Genomic DNA, 18,851 nt, shown 5'->3' with positions numbered 1-18,851 from the left:
GAACTGAAGCAGTCTACCACAAAGAAGCACCATAGTTTGTTCATGGACTATAAATTATTTATATAGCAGCATGATTTGTTTAACAATGGTTTTAAAGAGTTGAATATGATTATAATTGTTCATTGAAGCAAATACTCAGGCCTTATACTATATGAGTACATAATATATTACAATTAGACTGTACATGAATGTATGCATTCTGAATAATTAAATTTAAGAACCTATTGTATTGTCCATATACCAATTTACACTATGACCTTTTGTCACATTTTCATAACCAATTTCTGATGTCAAATTCTCTGGACCTGAAAGTGCATACGAAAGTGGATCTAGCTACAAGAGTGGCCTATTCACAAATTATCACTTTTACCATTTTAAGCTAAAAATTCTTTTCTAACAAATATTCTTTTTTTTTTCTAGAAAAATGTACATTCAACAAAGTTTATAGAACACATTTCAAACCATGTCGTCCCATTCCTCAGCGAGCTGGCGGGACCAGAAGGCACAAATGTAAAGTTGGAAGTATTAAAGTTATTAGCTGAGATGTCTACACACTGTGGAGATTACGAAGACAGAGTGTGCTTAGAGAAGGTTCACAATGCATTGCTGGTAAGAAAGAATGATGTTCATCTTTTAAAACTGAAAAAAATATCTGGACATTTCCACTTTAAAATAATGGGTAACGCCAAAAAGAGACAGAACACATATTTCCACTTTGCTGTACAAAGTTTTGTGAATAATCCACTAACTATTCCAATGCTATGGCAATATATTCTATTTCACATAATTATGGAATGTCTTGTACAATAAAGATAGATGTAGGTAATTGTGTAGTATGTTAATTGTTCATTTTTATAGCATACCAAGCCCTTAGCCAGAGGCGTTCAAGGGTTCTTTTCAAAGAGCTTGAAAGTATTTTAATAGACCAAACCCTTTTGTGGAAAACAAACCTCCCTGTAACAATCCTCACTATAACACTATAAAGCCCTGTCTACACTATCAAACTATATGCCCAAATATGGTAGTGATATGACATCATGTCCATATATGGGCACATTTTTTATCACATAAAGTTGTTAGTTTAAACAGAGCTTAAGAGTAGCCGTCTGTTTCCCATACAAAAGTTGTTATTATATTATTAAATAATATATTTTCTAGGAGTATATGCCGCTTCCGCCAGCTGAAGTTGAGGAAGGAGAGAACGGCAAAGATAGCGATGAACCTAAATTACAATATTCAATTGTAGAATGTTTAATGTACACTCTTCACCAGATGGGTAAGAAGTGTCCAGACTTCTTCACTGCTGAAGAAAATATTGATCGTTTGAAAGACTTCCGTCTAAGGTACGTAGACAGAATTAAATTTTGCAGTACTTCAGAATGAATGCATATTATATTTTTGCATTTTGATCCAAAAGTGTTATATTTTTTTAATTATTGATTGAATAAAAGATATCGAATTAGAAAACGCTCATAAGACAAAATTGTAAAAAATAAATACAAATTTAGAAACCCATTGACTTTCAGACAATAGGATTTCTGTAGTTTTGTTTATATTGGGTAAAAAGTTTTTTTTCCTTCCAATTATGTGACATTGAAATTGGTTAATTTAAAAATTTAACCGATATTCAATAAATCTTTAAATTACATTTTTGTTATTGTTTTTACAGATTACAGTATTTTGCACGTGGTAACCAAGTTTACATGTAACAACTAAGGGCAGACCTGCGAGATAAAACAGGAGATGTATTGAAATCTGACGAGAATAAGATCAAAGTTGTCGCTCTTAGGATAACAACCAATATCAATGCTTTAATTAAGGTATGGCACACTCATTGTGCATTTTGTAATCTTTGCATTGCCAATTGCCTTGTTAGTCAGGCAGCATTTGTCATTTACTTTATGCGATTTGGCCAAGTTTTATTTTTCACTTTCATGTGAACAAACAAACAATAAAATGAACAATAGCTCCATTAAAAGGTGCAAAGATTATACAAAGTTTATATAGAGGGCTGTGCAAATTTAGCGGAAAGGTGTAGTTGGGGGCAAGGCAATAACTATATAGACTGGCGATTATCCAATCAAATGCCGTGAATTGAAAGGTGCCGGTATATAATATATATTATCGGACTCTGATAAACAATTAAACAGGCAACAAGTTCAAACAGATCATTCAATAAAATATATGCAAAGTAGCTGCATAAATTGTTACAAGTTGTAACCAGGTTTGATCTCCCGATTTCATACATGCATATGCGAACCTGGAGAAATCTTGGGAGAAAGTATTGTCATTGCATAGCTGGGGGCGCTATTAAATTATTAGTGTACTGTAATTGGTCAGTTAAATTCCAGGGCGACACACATGCGCAGTACAAACTTGAGACATCTCGGAAGAAAAGAACAGGCCTTTTTCACACTATGTCAACCTGGTAAGGGTATTACTCTAAAAATACAAGTGTTAAATAAATCATTCAATTAGACCTGTATGCAAAAAACATGACTTCAAAATGCTTTAATTATACATTTGCTTTAAAACAATTTTAATTGTTTTAATTAATTGTACCAGTTGTACAGTTGCTATATACAGTATGTGATCACTTTATTTATTCTTTTTTTTTTGTAACCATATTTAATGAGGGTGATCCATCCAGCTATTGCTGATCATTAGGGACCCTCAGAGGTTCACAAGACAAACATATACACAAGATGCTCTACATAAACAAAGTCTTATTACAAGTCTTTGGGAGTGGAGTAATTTGGTCCTTAGAAAAAATCCTGACATGTGACGGGACTTGAACCCAGGACCCTTAGAGTGGTAGCCAAGCATCATAACCACCAAGCTACAACTCCACTATATTATACTACTGTAGTAGTACAGTTACTATATACAGTATGTGATCACTTTATATTATACTAGGTAGTACAGATTACTATATACAGTATGTGATCACTTTATATTATACTAGGTAGTACAGATTACTATATACAGTATGTGATCACTTTATAGTATACAGTAGTAGTACAGTTACTATTATACAGTATGTGATCACTTTATATTATACTAGGTAGTACAGATTACTATATACAGTATGCGATCACTTTATATTATACTGGGTAGTACAGATTACTATATACAGTATGTGATCACTTTATATTATACTAGGTAGACAGTATTACTATATACAGTATGTGATCACTTTATATTATACTGGGTAGTACAGATTACTATATACAGTATGTGATCACTTTATATTATACTAGGTAGACAGTATTACTATATACAGTATGTGATCACTTTATATTATACTACTGTAGGTAGACAGTATTACTATATACAGTATGTGATCACTTTATATTATACTAGGTAGTACAGATTACTATATACGGTATGTGTAACATACAATAATTAGGTGATCATTTAGAATAAAATGATCACCTATTGTTATTGTATGAAATCTTTATTCTTTATTTCTCTCTGTACAGATTTTGTGTAACAATTATCTCAAAAAGTTGAATGTTGAAGATGACAAAATTTTCACAATATCTTTCAAATACTGTAACTTAATCCTACTCAACCGTGACGTCATTTATACGCCATTTTGTTAAATCACATTATCAATCATATCGCCATAACTCTTTATCACATATCAATAAAATTCACAATACGTAAACTTCAGGTAAAAGGTAAATATATTAACCAATAAAAGGCACGCGCACGTAGGGTCATACGAGTGAAATCGCGCGTTAAATATTTAAAAGCGTTTTTGCGCGCGCAATTCTTAAAAAGCGTAAAAATACGAATTTTTTGTAGAAATCGCATTCTACTCACCATCCTTAGTACATTCACCAAATTTGAGTCCGTTCTGACTTAAAATAACGCTATACGAGCATGTTAAAAATGACAAAATGCGCACATTAATTGCATAAAAGTGCTGAAAATGATGAAAAATAAGGCATTTTTAAAATGAAAATAATTCTTCAGAATGCACGATGACTCCTAAGTTTTTTAACTTATTCGGGAAGCCATTGAGTTGTAGATATAAATGTATATACACATTAGACGTACAAAATGGTATTACGTCATCAAATGGCCACTTGAATTTAAAAATTAGGATTTTTTTCCGTTTTGTGTAGGTTATCACATTCAATAGAGCGCATCTCCGCTATTTGAGCTCGATTTTCGCACAAATTTCAGTGTGTGCTTGCCTAATTATTTATCTTTATCATAAGTTGTCAGTGTTTTCATTTTGATGACGTCATCACGCGTAAAAACTTGAATAACGTAGGTCGTGTAATTTCACCTTTGCCGTAAATTTGAATATCTTACAGCTCTTCAGAATTGAAGGTTACCTTGATGATTATAATTTATTATGAAAGCTGATGAAATGTAGATATGAATTCATATAAAATCTAAGCCTATCGGATGTTGTGACGTTAACATATGGCCAGATGAAGTTAAAAAGTAGTTTTTTCATCTTTTTCGTCAAAGTTATACAAATTTCAAACAGCGCGCACAGCGCTTCTACGTGCCAGATTCTCTTGCAATTCTTATATTTATTTGCTCAATTCATTATCTTTCGAAATTGTCATCTTTGAGTTTATTTTGATAATTCCATCATACCAAAAAATTAGAACATGATGTGTGTCCCGTAATTTCACCTATGCTACACTGTATATAGATATACAGTATATACTGTACATATTGTATATGGCATGCAAAACTCAGCACTATAAGCGTATGCATCATGTCATAGGATGGCATACATCAACTTTTTACGATCGTATGTTAACGTACGTGCATGTTTAAAAAGTTTTAATTTCATTAAAATGATAAAAATGATCACCTATAATTCGTCAAAGTGACGAATTAAATTCTAGTTCAAATTAGGATTATTCTAAAAATACTATTTAAATGCCGGTGAAAATGAGTACAAATAAACACACCATGTAATGTAGCTTCACACTGATTATGGGAAGTGCTTCCCAAAACATGTATGATTACTTGATAAAATAAGAATAATGTTGTATTTAATGATTTCAAACTAGGAAAACTAAAACAAAAACTGCCTTTGCCTACAAGTGTAACATTATATTTAGTCCGGGCGCCCAGAGCATTTATTCATGTGAAAAGCCACAAAAGGTTTGATGGGCTGATTATGTAGATATATAGCTAAGATTCAATAATCAATATTGCTGCCGGGTCCTATCCTGTAAATTTTTCCTGGGGACACCAAATAAGGGGGGTAAAAAATGGATTTAATCATGTGAAGAGCCACACGGATAAAAGTTGTTGGACATTGTCCGCATATGTGTATACAATGTTAAAACAGCAATGACAGCAACTTTATCCTGTAAGTTGCCCGAGACAGTAGCCCCAAGTGACCACTCAAAAATGGTGTTATTCATGTCAAGAGCCACACGGCTAATTCCTTTTGCATTGCAACTGTCACACATTGGGGTGCACAAAAATACCAATGACAGCAACTTTATCCTGTAAGTTGCCCCAGACAGTAGCCTAAAAATACCCGTTGGGCCATACAAGATTTAATCATGCGAAGAGCCACACGGATAATTTATTTTGCATTGTAACTGTTACACATTGGGATGCACAAAAATACCATTGACAGCAACTTTACCCCTCAAGTTTCCCCGGACAGTAGCCCCAAAATGCCCGTTGGCAATCATACAAAGAGCCACACGGCTAATTCCTTTTACATTGTAACTATTATCCATTGGGATATGCGAATACCGTTGACAGCAACTTAATTCTGTAAGTTGCCCCAAATAGTAGGCCAACAATTTTCGATTCCGACCCCTACAAGATTTAATAACTTGAAGAGCCACACGTCATAGGCATATTGTCTAACTTTCCATTGCAGGGAATATACGAAAATACCATTGACGGCAACTTTATTCTGTACGTTGCCAAAGACAAGTAGCTTACAAATTCCCCTGCCACACGATTATTAATTAATTTATTTCTTATTTGCATTGTAATTATTACCCTTGGGTTATACGAAAATACCATTGACATATAAAAAATACATGTGAGCCAGCACCAAGGTTTAATCATGCGAAAAGCCACACGTCAAAATCTTTTACATTGTAACCCTTTTGGGATATACGGAAATGCCATTGACAGCAACTTTATCATGTAAGTTGCCCAGACAGCATCCCAACAATTTCCGATTCGCCCTACAAGATTTAATAACTCGGAAGAGTCACACGGCTAGTTCCTTTTGAATTGTAACTACAGTATTACCCAAGGCTTTGGGATATACGAAAATACCATTGACAGCAATGCCTCAAATTTCCGATTCCGGTCCCCTACAAGACTTATAAATCGAAGACAATGGCTAATTCCTTTTCTGTTACACATTGAGCTATACGAAATTAAAATAATTATAGTATATATATAGATATATGGTAATTATGTCCCTACGAGATACTGTACATTGTATTATATCTTTCACAGATTAACCCTAAAAATGGCCGTTCCCCGCCAAGATAAATCATTTAATAGATGCCTAAATGATTTAATGTGTCGAATAATGACTAAATAATCATCGTCTTCTTCTTTGTTCAATCATTATTCCATGGTTTGCTTACATAGTATATGTTACTTCATAACTATCTGTATCAGAACCAAAATTCGACTACTAGGCCACAGTATTTGCATATTTTGCTTCATAAAGTTATCAGCATTACATCACATATAACGTTTCTCGGCTCTTATTCTCTTGGCAATGTTTAGTGATAGATGGCCCTTTTAGGAATTTAAGTGACCATCCCATCGTTATAAATACAAAATTCAGCGGATGTGGATTCTGGGGTGTGTTATAATCATAGCGGGCAGTGAAACAGATATTTTGTGGAATTAAATTAATAGAGGAATAACTAAAGCAAGTTCGTTTAGTAAAAGCACTATTCTTTCAAATTGCATGTTAGGCCTATGCATGTTAAACCTGGACACTGACTAAACTCAAGATCAATGCGTTTGAGTTATGATATCATAATTGACGTATGCTACGTCGATGAAAATAAATTCCAGTATTCTGTGGTGTTGAAATAATAGGTTTAAAGAAAAACGCTATTATACGTTGGTTATAGGAAAGATATTTTTAAATGGTAAACAATCGAGCGAGCTTGGGTCTACCGGGATAAAAATATTAATTGATCAACATAGAGTATATCATCTAACTGAAGACCGATGTACTTGGCGATCCATCCATGCATTTTCGAGATGGATGACATACTGTATATCGATATATTTTGCCAAGAAAAGATGTTTACCACGTCTCATTTATGTCATGTAATGTTCCAAATCCTTAAATCTGGTATATTGCATGCAATTATTTTAAAATATTCTTTTAATTGGATTTTTATATACTGTAGATATAGTAGAAATCAACAGAACGTATGTCACTTAAAACGAGAGCTTTCGTTCAACAGGATACTCGGCCGTACCCTATGTAACTGAGTTGCCGGTGGGACAATGTTAACTTTATGACTTCTAATACAGAAATGAGAAATCCTAGTTCCACTAAAGGCATCGAGAAACAATGAAATTTTAAGATAGTTTTTTAAAATACAGCAGATTATACTGTAGCTGTAATTTTAGACATGTTTTAGAAGGAGAATCCGTAATTGTTAAAGAGAATGTACCTTCGCTAAAGTGAAAGAATATGGTCTAAAATTAAATGGAGTGTTTTTTTGTTTATCGTGATCAAAATACAATTTTAAACTGTAAAATAAATGTATGATATAAAATCGATCATAAATAACTTTGTTCCTTTTGATATTCAAATAGTCTATCTCGAAAAGAAGCCCATTGTCTTGGAAAGAAGCCCAATGTGCTTCTTTTCGAGATTTTTAAAACATCAATGTTACAGAATACCTTTTAAAAACAAAATAAAATTTAATTGTCACTTTGACGAAGTATAAGGGATTTTGTGCTTGCAAATTTGACATACTATACAGCAAATGTTGATATTGTCCACTCCAATGAATGTGCTTTTGTAATCAAGAAAATTCAGAAGCTAACAGGATAAAGTTGTTAGCTGTCATGAGTGTATCCGAATGTGTACAGTTCCAATAAAAAAGAATTAGCCGTGTTAGCTCTTCACCATGATAAATCTTTTCTATGAGCTACTGTCTGGCCCAACTTAGAAATTGAAGTTGCTGTCATGAGTATTTTCGTATTGTTAAAGTGGAATTAGTCGTCTCTTCACATGCTTAAATCTTAGTGTTATAGTAGATGTTTGGTTATAATATTTTGATTGTGCTGTCAGGTCCGTTTGCTACAGCAACCATACATGGGTAATGAGAAATGATACATAACTGAAGTGCAAAACTAATTCCATCTTTTTGTTTATCAATTCTTTTGATAAAATGTCCATCACTACTGAATAGTTGTAGTTTGTTGCGACTTGCTATGATGATGTTATCATCCTCATCAACTACAACTCCTAATGGGTACATCACCTCACCATCTTCATATCCTCTATTGATGAGTACTTTCAGTGACTTGTCCTTGTCATCATACAATAATACTTGATGCTGTCTTGCATCTGCTACAAGTACTTTACCACTTTTTGTAAGTGCAACATCAAAGTATTCATGTGTTTCATTTTGTGTTGCTATCTTCTTCAACTGCTTACCATTATTAAAGTCAAACATCAACACACATCCATTTTTTCCATTTGCTACATATATAACATTAGCTGCCTCATCTATGTGAATACCACATGGATATTTTAATACACCCTTACCAATGGATTTAATCACATGACCATTCATATCACATACTTGAATGCATTTATTACCTTGATCACTGAATGCTATGTTGTCATTCTTCATTCTGTACATTCTGTAAACCATCACACCTTCTGGTAGTGTTATCTTGCTGATGCATTCTCCTGATTGGTTGTACTTGTGAATTTCATTTGTGCGAAATGAAACCAGCAAGCAATCATCATCACACTTTGCTACTCCTGTAGGCTTACCCTCTACTTTGATAGGAAGTGGTTTGAATACAACATTTCCAATGTCATTTTCTTTCAATAAATCAGTTGGCTGTTTGTTTCTGATGAAGTTAATTTGTCTGCTGTCCTTTTGCTTGATTTCTTGAGATTTATTCATTTCATCCATTAGTGTATTTAATACAATCTCACTTGATTGCATAGCAGTTGATGGCTCACTCACTAGTAACTGATTCAATGAACTCACAATTGTGTTTAATTCAGCGATCATTTTTGTTAAATTTGTAATTTGTACATTATTGACTTCCTTTTCCTCCATATAATTTGCTTCAACTTTTTTTCTCATTTCATCTCCTTTTTTCTTGATTACTTGTGCCATTTCTTGAACTTGGTTATCAATATCTGTGAGACTTGCCTCTTTACTTTCTTCTAGTTCTTTAGCATTCTTCCTGACTATTTTGAGTGCATTTTTTGTTTTTCTTATGGATTCATTGGCAGCTGTCTTTAAATCTTCTGATGTTTCCTTAAACGTATTAAATGCTGTTACAATGTTAATTAGTTCATGTTTTCCATCTCCTGCGGCATGTTCCATTGCAGTGCATTGTATGCATATTGGTACTTTACATTTTGTACAATACATCTCTAATGGTTTAGCATGAGAGGTGCACAGAGAGGCAGTGCCTTTAGCCTCATCTTTCTTTTCATGTTGTTTGATGGTTTCCAAGAGGTTGTTAAGAATTGTATTTGGTGCAAGTTTTTGAAGCCCTCCAACAGGAATAGGATAGTCTATGCGACAAATAGGGCATGTTAGCTTGCCACGATTGGTTTGAACCCAATTTTCCAAACATTTCAGACAGAAACTATGATGGCAGCTGAGTGATTTTGGGTCTTCCAGTCTTCCATTACAGACAGAACATTCTAGTACATTCTCATCTATATCCCCAATTATATTTACATTCTTGCTAGCCATCCTGCAATAGTAATTTGTAAGTATAATTTTATATATATAATAATTATTTACTTCAGCCACGCCTAATCTATCTACTGTACATCATTATTGGCTGTTTGTATAGGAGCACAAAAGCAATTAATTTCTTAAATACCTTGTACTTATGAAGCTCAAATTAAAAAAATAATCTTTTTCCAATAATTAAATAAAGTTGGTTTTTCCGCCTTGGAATTTCTCGTTATATGAGCTGAACTAGGTGTGAATATTGCGAAATCAAGAAACACTGAACTGAATCAGTGAACTGAATCACAAAGAAGCACCATAATCGTTTGTTCATTGACTATAAATTAACATTTGTATAGCACCATTATTTGTTTATCAATCAATGGTTTTAAAAATTTCAATGCTTAATAATTGTTCACTGAAGCAATAATTGCTTAGGCCTTATCCTGTATAATATAATAATATAATAATATAATATATATATAATATATCTTTTGTGCAATTTTGTCAATAAGTTTTTCAATAAACTACATATCCAGAGATAGATACAAACATGCCCATGAGAGTCAAAGGTCAGAAATGCAATTATTTGTTATTTTTTACAAAAATGTCTCATTACACTAGATATGAATATATGCATCCTGAACAATTAAATATAAGAACATACGCCAATAGATTGATGTTTATATGCCACAACTCTACAGATCACACATAGACCGATGTAATGCGAATAATGTATTTTAATAACTGTCAATAACTCAATACAACAACATGGAAATCAAAGCAACAACGAACGAACAACGCCAGCCCATGAGGGCGCACTGGTGTGACTACTTTTTTTTCTTCTTCATAAATAAATATCAGTTTTTATCTAAAACAATTTCCTTTAAAGCAATACATGAGAAAAGCAAAACAATGGTAACCGGCATCACAAAAATCAAAGCAAAAATAAAATCATGTTAGTCTGTGAGAAACTCGTTAAATAATAAAATATCGTGCAAGATCGTAAAACCACTAGTCCATAATAAATTCAGCAAATCGGTTTGGTAGGTGGTGAGAGCGTTGAGGTCTTGAGCAAGACTGAGAAATTGGTTGTAGGGCGGATCACTGGGTTCCACTGAACTTGCGAACGCGACACCATGTACCATCAACAGATACGACAAGGTATCTCTTACGAGCGTTAGACTTGTTAAGGTCTGTATACGAGATCACCCACATCCACAGGAGTTGCAGGAGCAAGTTCACGAGTGGGAGCTTTTGAAATTCGACTGTATTTGTTATTAGAGGTGCGCGATAAGTGCTGTTTGCGGATAAGCTTGAGGTCAGAGAGTGGGATCTGTTCGTGGGAAAACTGGTCACGCTGGTTCACATCTCACAAGCGGATAAACCACGGGAACGAATGCGTGAGTTGAGTTGTGCGGTTGCACGAGCGAGTGCAATAGGCGAGATAAAACCAGCGTCAGGATTCAAACGAAGTAGCTCATCTTCCAGTTCTTGAATAGCCTTCTCGGCAACAGGATTTTTATTAACATTTTTAAGTCGGCCTATTTCAATACAGATGCGTTCCTGCTTGAGTAATGAGTCATTAACAAGTGCTTGGAATCCGGGTGCCCCGTCGGCACGGATAATGGCGTGGGGACCATCAAGGGGACGGAGCTCAACGCACATTCGGATAAGAGCGTCACGAAGTGAGTTACGCTGTTCGTTGTCAAGAAAACAAGCGACTGTGAATGACGTTACCGATTCTCTCACAATCAGAATGAATTGACGATTGCGCTTCATGACATCTGCAGCGAATGTAACACCCACAGTTTCCGGTGGGTCGCCAGTAGACTGATCGATAGAGGCCTTAGGAATTCGTCGTAGGGTGGCGCATTGGTGGCAAGATGAGGTGGTAACTTCGATCGACTTATCCATGTCGAGGGCATAAAAATATCGATGTGCCATTTGTTTGAGCTGGTGACAAGTCGGGTGGTCTAATCGGATGTGTAAGGAAGTAAGCAGGCCATGCAAAATCGGGCGTGGAACAATAATTCGTTCTCGTGGAGGAGCAAGTGGCTCATGAACGAGAGAAACGAGAAGGTTGTCTTTGCTAAGTGATGCGACAGCGAGGTATCTTTTGACATCTCTCTTATTGGTAACCTTTTTAGAAGGACAAGTACCTTGGATTAAGTGGGCATGTACCCTACGTAAATCAGGACATTCAGATTGTAGTGAAAGCCCAGGCAGACCTGCTTGTAAAGGGCAACTTGGATTGTCCTGAGATGAAATCGTGTGATGCAATTCTGAGTACAATTACTGATTCCTCAGAGCGCTGAACAAAGGAACATACCTGGCAATTGGCATCAATGCATTCAGGAGCAGCTAAGTGTTGAACAGAAACCTGGTATCAGCTAGCGGAGGACAGGAAAGTTGATACTCTGGGGCTCACGGAAAATTCACCCCGGCAAAGATTTTCAAAAGCCTGCACGCACGGTTTACTGTCAGTTAAAACACAAGCTCGTTTAGTAGATTGAACAACATATGGACTAAAATGCTTTACTGCGACAGCGATTGCCCGGGCTTCGATCTCACACGGGAGCCACGTAAGCTGTCGAGCTCTAAGTTTGGCACTAAAAAATCCGGCGATCCGCAGACTATCATCACGTCTAATGTATAGTGTTGCCCCAATTCCGTGTCTTTTTACCGAACCATCAGTGACTATCCAAAGCTGGTCATCTGGATGGGGTAACGTGATTGTTTGACTGGTTGTGAGCAACTTTTGAGCGGTCTGAAAATCTTCACAAAGGGCATCACACCACGTGATTTTGTCTTGGGACTGTCGGCCAGCCACAGCATCGTCTAAAGGTGTGAGGATGGAAGCGCAATTGGGGATAACCCGTGCGAGCACTTTATACGCCCCAATGAACGATCGGAGGCCCTTTAGGAGGAGAACACGTAGCGAGCGTCGAAATACGATGTGGATTGGCTCTTAAAGTGCCAAGGGACCATGTCCACCCGAGTATAGTGGTAGTTTTTGGGCAGATAAATGTTTTACTTGCCGAGAGACTGAGGCCGCATCTATAAAGTTCGGACAGCAGTCGGCGCCAGTTGCAAAGTAACTCATCTAGAGGGACCGGCTGCGCCATTATAGCATTTGATATGCGGATCAAAAACAACATCGAACTCTTCGTTAAGAGATTTAAATCTTTGTCGAATTGTAGGGGGAATGATATGATCAGGGTCAAGGTGAATTTGCAATGAGTGTAGTGTCGATTGTGTTGGGCGTGGTAATGAACTGGTTTTCACAGGAGTGTGGTCATTGGTATTACAATCGTCCGGAACGAAGACAGAGGGTATCTGACAGAAATGTTCGTTTCGCTTAAGAACCTGAGGTAATGATGTGTTATTTTCAATGCGAATTTTTCCGTCAATGCTGTGAACAGTACCATACTCTGGCCAGGTAGGAGGTCGATGAGTATAGCTGCGAGGTTCAAGGGCGAGCTCATTATCATGAGTCGAAACATCTTCTAGGATTTGTAACTCTATGAAGTCACCGGGCCACAGAGTAGTTAAGCTGCTAGGGCGCAACGAATGGCAGGGGTCTTAGAAGTGTCCTTAGAACCGTACGTATAAGAAGAAGTGTTCCCTATGACTACTTGACGTTTCGCTGGATGAATGGCGATGTCATTGTTTTTCATAAAGGGTGTGCCTGCCAGAATATCAACATCGAGTCGTTCGACTACAAGGCCGTCAAAGAGAAGTTCTGTATGGTCGCGGGAAAATGTAATTGTTGTCTCGCCGACAACCTTTAATGGTGATGAGCCATCTTGGTGGGCTGATTGAGATGAGTCTCTAATTTCGGCCGATAGGGCTGTCGCTGCGGCAAGGGAGATCATATTACCGGTGGCACCACTGTCGATAGTTATACGTGCCGTGTGGTGGTTGTGGAAAACGTCGAGATAGGGCGACTGTCTGATCTGCACGCGTAGCGCAGCCTGTTCTGTCTGGTTAGCTGCTAAACTGGCATCATCGCTAACGTCAGTCTCCTCGATACCTTCAATGATTCCGATGACCTGTCTAGCCCTGACCATGTACTTCCGGTCCTGTCAGGTAAGTGAATGCATCCACTGAGAAAGTGGGTATCATGCTTTCGACCAGCCTGTTTGCAAAGAGGACAAGACTTTAGCTGTCGACGAATATGACTAGTAGTATTATGAGACGTGCGAGAAGCGCGTTGATAGTTGAATGTGGGAGGTGTTGCGAAAGTATGCATTGCGCGTGTGTCTTCTGTAGCACGCAATTCATCGAAAAGGGAATCCATCGAGAAGGGAATCCATCGCTTGCGAAATTTCGGGCTTTATTGTCGCCAGGGTACGATCTCGCAGATCAGTTCCATATCGTTGCTTGACTAGACGCGGGAGGTCTTTATGGATAAGGGATAACCAGGTTAACACAATAAAATTCTCCACAGTAGGTGTCATTTCTTCATCCTCTGTGATTGCGACGCCGTGATGATTAATTCCGCCTCCAGTGCGTAGCAAATTATCGTCAATAAATGCCAAAAGACGTTGATACAAATCTTCTGGACGTTCACCAGCCTCGAGAAGAATAGTGGCAAAGTCTAAGAAGTGACCTCCGGTCGTTTGGAAGCCATAGTGAAGTCGGATGGCCTGCCAGATTTGTAAGATGGAAGTGGAGCTTTTAACAATTGTGCTTCGAGAAATAACAGAATAGTAGTTTGCGATCTGGCATGGCATGAACTGGAGCATGTGTTCCTTTTGCTGAGCAGTACGTCGACGTGCTCTAGGGATAGTTTCATCATCGTCCTCAAATAGGCGGAGGGGAGATGCTCTGGTTTTGGGGCCCCATTGTGTGCCTTCCATCAAGAATGGAGCAAAATTTTCATCCAACGAAAGTGTATAAATAATGTTCTGCCGCCATGACTCAAATGAGTTTATTGTTTCAGTTTTGGTTAAGCTCCACTGTTTAGGAGCTCTGTTAACGTTCGCCATCCTACCAGCTATATGTGCTGGCTAGTTGTACGCCTTTGTGCGATCTCGTAGATAATATGGTCTGGGCCTAGGCTAGGCCTAAGTTCAACAACTAATAACTCACTGGTTTTAAGCGGTAGGTCCGAATATCTTGGGCTGCCACCACGCCAATAAGGTTGATGTTTATATGCCACAACTCTACAGATCACACATAGACCGATGTAATGCGAATAATGTATTATAATAACTGTCAATAACTCAATACAACAACATGGAAATCAAAGCAACAACGAACAAACAACGCCAGCCCATAAGGGCGCACTGGCGATATTTGTATTTGTCCATAAAATTTTCACCCTACCTTTTGCCACATTTTCATAATGTGTTATTTAATCCACAAATTCTTTTTTGACCACCCTACCAATTTCTGAAGTTAAATTCTCTGGACCTCAAAGTTCATACAAATTGGATCGAGATACTAGAGTATTCATAAACTTAACACCATTATCACTTTTACCATTTAATCTACTTTTTTTCTAGAAAAGTTTACAGAACACATTTCAAACCATGTCGTCTCGTTCCTCAGTGAGCTTGCGGGACCAGAAGGTACAAATGTAAAGTTGGAAGTATTAAAGTTATTAGCTGAGATGTCTACACACTGTGGAGATTATGAAGACAGATGGTGCTTAGAGAAAGTTCACATTGCATTGCTGGTAAGAAAGAAAATATTCATCTTTTAAAACTCATCTATTATTTTTTCTGGTCAAAGAAACTTTGTATCTTCTGCTTCATTCACATATTAATAATATATTTTCTAGGAGTATATGCCGCTTCCACCAGCTGAAGTTGAGGAACGAGAGAACGGCAAAGATAGCAATGAACCTAAATTACAATTTTCAATCGTAGAATGTTTAATGTAGACTCTTCACCAGATGGCTAAGAAGTGTCCAGACTTCTTCACTGCTGAAGAAAATCTTGATCGTTTGAAAGGTACGCAGACGTAATTAAATTTTGCAGTACTTCAGAATAAATGCATATATTTTTTGCTTGGATGTTGATCCAAAAGGTTTTATTTTTCTAGCTACTGATTGAATAAAAGATATCGAATTTGGAAATGCTCATAAGACAGTAGGGTTACTGTAAGTTTCATCAGGTAAACATTTTTCATTTCCAATTATGTGACATTGGAATAGCCTATTCAAAAAAAAAATTAACATATTCAATAAATCTTTAAATTACGTTTTTTATTGCTTTTCTAGATTACAGTATTTTGCTCATGGTAACCAAGTTTACATGAAACAGCTAAGGGCAGACTTGTAAGATAAAACAGGAGATGTATAAAATCTGACGAGAATAAGATCAAAGTTGTTGCTCTTAAGATAACGACCAATATCAATGGTTTGATTAACTTTGCAAACTGCCTTGTCTCGTAACGTGATACTCTGACATATTAAGCATTGTGATTCTTGACTCTACCATATTGTTTTGAGGGGGTTTTTTTCATCAATGAGAGAGGTAGATTTTATGTTTGGTATTTTGAAAATAAAGTTGATAACATAGAACATAGTTCAGTTTTATTGGTTTATGAATGTAGCCTTTTTATTAACTTGGGCCAGCATTATAATCTAACATAAGAATATTTTAAACTCAATATTATTTATGGATGAATCCGGATGAACTGCCTGCTGCCATGGAAGACCAGAAAGGGTGGCGTATCTGAGTCGAAGAAGTCCGAGCAAGCTCGACATGATGATGATGATTATTCATGGTTCATTTTTATTTTCGTTTATATTTAAGAATACCATGTGCTTAAAAGTTTTAAAATTAGTAAATATTAACTGACTTAAAATCGTGGCTGGCTTGTAACGTTACAAACCTCTCTCTAAAAAATTAAGTATTAAATGATTAAGGTTTCATATCTAAATAAATTTCTGTACATGATCCAGAAAATAATTTGTCCTGGTTTCTCCAGTAAAAATCGACAAACGTTGATGGCTGATATTACAACATTATTCCAATTTCTTTTTATGCTTTTTGTGCTTTTTATGTTTCTTTTGTTTCACATCAGGTAGTTCTTCAACTTCTTGCTTGATTAGTTTCTCTGGTGAACTGTACATTTCTTCAGAATCATGCTGCCTTTTCTTTGCTTTTTTAATTTTGTGTTTCTCACTTGACGGACTGCAAATCGATGTTTCACTTTCTCCAGAATCGTGCTGCCTTTTTTTGGCTTTTTTACTTTTGTGTTTATGTAATAGTTTACTCTCATCTTTAATGTCTTCAGTTTCCGGTTCATTGTCTGAATCATTTTTAATTTTTATGTTAGATAATGTTTCTGCTTCTTCATAATTTGGTAAACTGTTCGTCTTCTTTAAGTTACTTTTTCGTTTGACTTTACTTCCATGTTCATTTGGTATAGCTCCATCAGCTAAATCATAATTTTGTTCACTGAAACGTAACAATAATAAGATAGATTTAAAGAAAGGTAATACATTAGGCGTATTTAACTGGGATGTTTTGAGCAGTTATCCAAAGATTTTAACCTCCTCCTCAAACCCTTTGCTGTAAATATGCGAGCATTGAGTAAGGCACTGTGTAACATACACTACAGTAGTTACAATTGTTCTGCATAGCATAGCTCACAATGGATAGAGTCTCATAAATTGATTTGAACATTGCCTTTAGTCATCTCTCTCAACAATCCCTGTGGCCATAGCCTCATCACTACTTTACAGGGCCATCCAGCTCTCATCCATCGATTCGGTATTTACTTTGTAAATGAATAGATAACAAATATATTATATGTAAGCATTTTAACCAACCAATCAGAACTGGGTTAACATCTTTAAAATGAAAGTGATGGGTTATTACTGTGAAAGCAAAACATGTAGAATACAGTATATTTACTAAATTAGAATTAATACCTGTCATTGAACATCCCTGCTATTGATAAAACATCATGAGCAGACTCGAGCCGTGTGACGCAGAACAAAAATTCTTCTCCTAGTTCTAGGTCAAAGCCTATCCAGCCGTTTACTTGATGTTTTGGTTTTGGAATGGACGCATTAAAACACCTGTGTACTAAACATCCAATGTAATTCTCTCCTTTCTTGTTCACGATACCCTAGAAAAAGGAAACCAACCAGATGAAAATGAAAATACTATAAAACAAATAAGCAAAGTAATTCAACATTTAATAATAAACAAAAAATGAGGCTTGAGTTAACCATCCATTGAAATTCACATCATTCAAACAAGTACAATTATCTAGATATTATATTATATAGATATTATTAGATAATTGAGTGTACTACTATTATTTTAAGCCATTCTTTACCTTCAACCAACTTCCAATAGCAGGCTTGAATATTATCTCATCAAGCTGAACATCAAAGTGGATAAATGCTTGGTCGTCCACTATTGTACCGGTGGGTTTACACATTCTCAAGTTGCTGAAGGCGATCATTACACCACTAAGTCTAAATATTTAATAATAAAACATATAAGTTATATATGACCAAATAATATAGATTGTGGATTGTATTACTATATTACTGTATTATTATATTACTGTATTATTAGTATAATATACCTGTCAGAATACAGCCCTAAATCAGCATTAATGATGTCATTAACACCAGCTTTTAGTCGTCCAAGATACTTTGGTGGTAAAGTAATATGTCGTGTTGAAGTTTTCCTTATAAGACTCGAATGCTTGTCCTTCAACAGGTCGACAGCTTCAGAAAACGTTGGAAGAATGTGTTTCACAACATTTCCACCTACACCTGAAAACGCCATTATGATTTATTTTACGCAGAAAATGTAATGCTTCAGATTATCATACTATAATCAACCAAACAAGCATTATTCTGACTGTATATTACTTATTTAGAGAAGAATTTTTGCTTTCTTGTACTGTGTGGTACTTGTCATGGGCGCCGCCATATTG

The 18,851-nt window shown here is 36.1% G+C and overlaps 2 protein-coding genes across 3 annotated transcripts; one reads left to right on the top strand and one right to left on the bottom strand.

Annotated features, from left to right (window-relative positions):
* Positions 1 to 357: 357 nt before the first annotated feature.
* LOC144849061 (apoptosis inhibitor 5-like) lies at positions 358 to 16,461 on the top strand. 2 transcript variants are annotated; one of them, XM_078706030.1, is made up of 7 exons: positions 358 to 609; positions 1,159 to 1,343; positions 1,670 to 1,820; positions 15,446 to 15,618; positions 15,724 to 15,895; positions 15,987 to 16,058; positions 16,165 to 16,461. In XM_078706030.1, exons 1-3 carry the CDS (start codon positions 544 to 546, stop codon positions 1,707 to 1,709), a joined length of 291 nt encoding a protein of 96 aa, XP_078562156.1. In that variant the 5' UTR covers positions 358 to 543; the 3' UTR covers positions 1,710 to 1,820; positions 15,446 to 15,618; positions 15,724 to 15,895; positions 15,987 to 16,058; positions 16,165 to 16,461. The 2 variants fall into 2 exon arrangements, with proteins under 2 accessions (XP_078562156.1, XP_078562157.1); XM_078706031.1 differs by lacking the exon at positions 15,987 to 16,058.
* Positions 16,168 to 18,838, bottom strand: LOC144849051 (DNA-directed RNA polymerase I subunit RPA43-like). Its single transcript, XM_078706015.1, has 4 exons — positions 18,495 to 18,838; positions 18,240 to 18,381; positions 17,827 to 18,026; positions 16,168 to 17,350 (listed from the first exon to the last, which is right to left on the bottom strand). The coding sequence occupies exons 1-4, from the start codon at positions 18,698 to 18,700 to the stop codon at positions 16,915 to 16,917; spliced, it is 984 nt and encodes a 327-aa protein (XP_078562141.1). The 5' UTR covers positions 18,701 to 18,838; the 3' UTR covers positions 16,168 to 16,914.
* Between the last annotated feature and the right edge of the window lie 13 nt (positions 18,839 to 18,851).

Source organism: Antedon bifida, chromosome 7, assembly GCF_963402885.1.
Source record: "Antedon bifida chromosome 7, ecAntBifi1.1, whole genome shotgun sequence".
Taxonomy (NCBI): domain Eukaryota; kingdom Metazoa; phylum Echinodermata; class Crinoidea; order Comatulida; family Antedonidae; genus Antedon; species Antedon bifida.
The sequence above is the reverse complement of the archived record's forward strand: the minus strand, read 5'-3'. Positions and strand labels throughout refer to the sequence as shown.

Coding starts and splice junctions, on each gene's coding strand:
- LOC144849061 (XM_078706031.1), top strand. CDS start 544: ATGTCTACACACTGTGGAGATTACGAAGACAGAGTGTGCTTAGAGAAG. Junction 610..1,158: donor AGGTTCACAATGCATTGCTG/GTAAGAAAGAAT, acceptor TATATTTTCTAG/GAGTATATGCCGCTTCCGCC. Junction 1,344..1,669: donor TTGAAAGACTTCCGTCTAAG/GTACGTAGACAG, acceptor TTGTTTTTACAG/ATTACAGTATTTTGCACGTG.
- LOC144849051 (XM_078706015.1), bottom strand. CDS start 18,700: ATGGCGTTTTCAGGTGTAGGTGGAAATGTTGTGAAACACATTCTTCCA. Junction 18,027..18,239: donor CTATTGGAAGTTGGTTGAAG/GTAAAGAATGGC, acceptor TCCTTTTTCTAG/GGTATCGTGAACAAGAAAGG. Junction 17,351..17,826: donor GCAGGGATGTTCAATGACAG/GTATTAATTCTA, acceptor GTTACGTTTCAG/TGAACAAAATTATGATTTAG.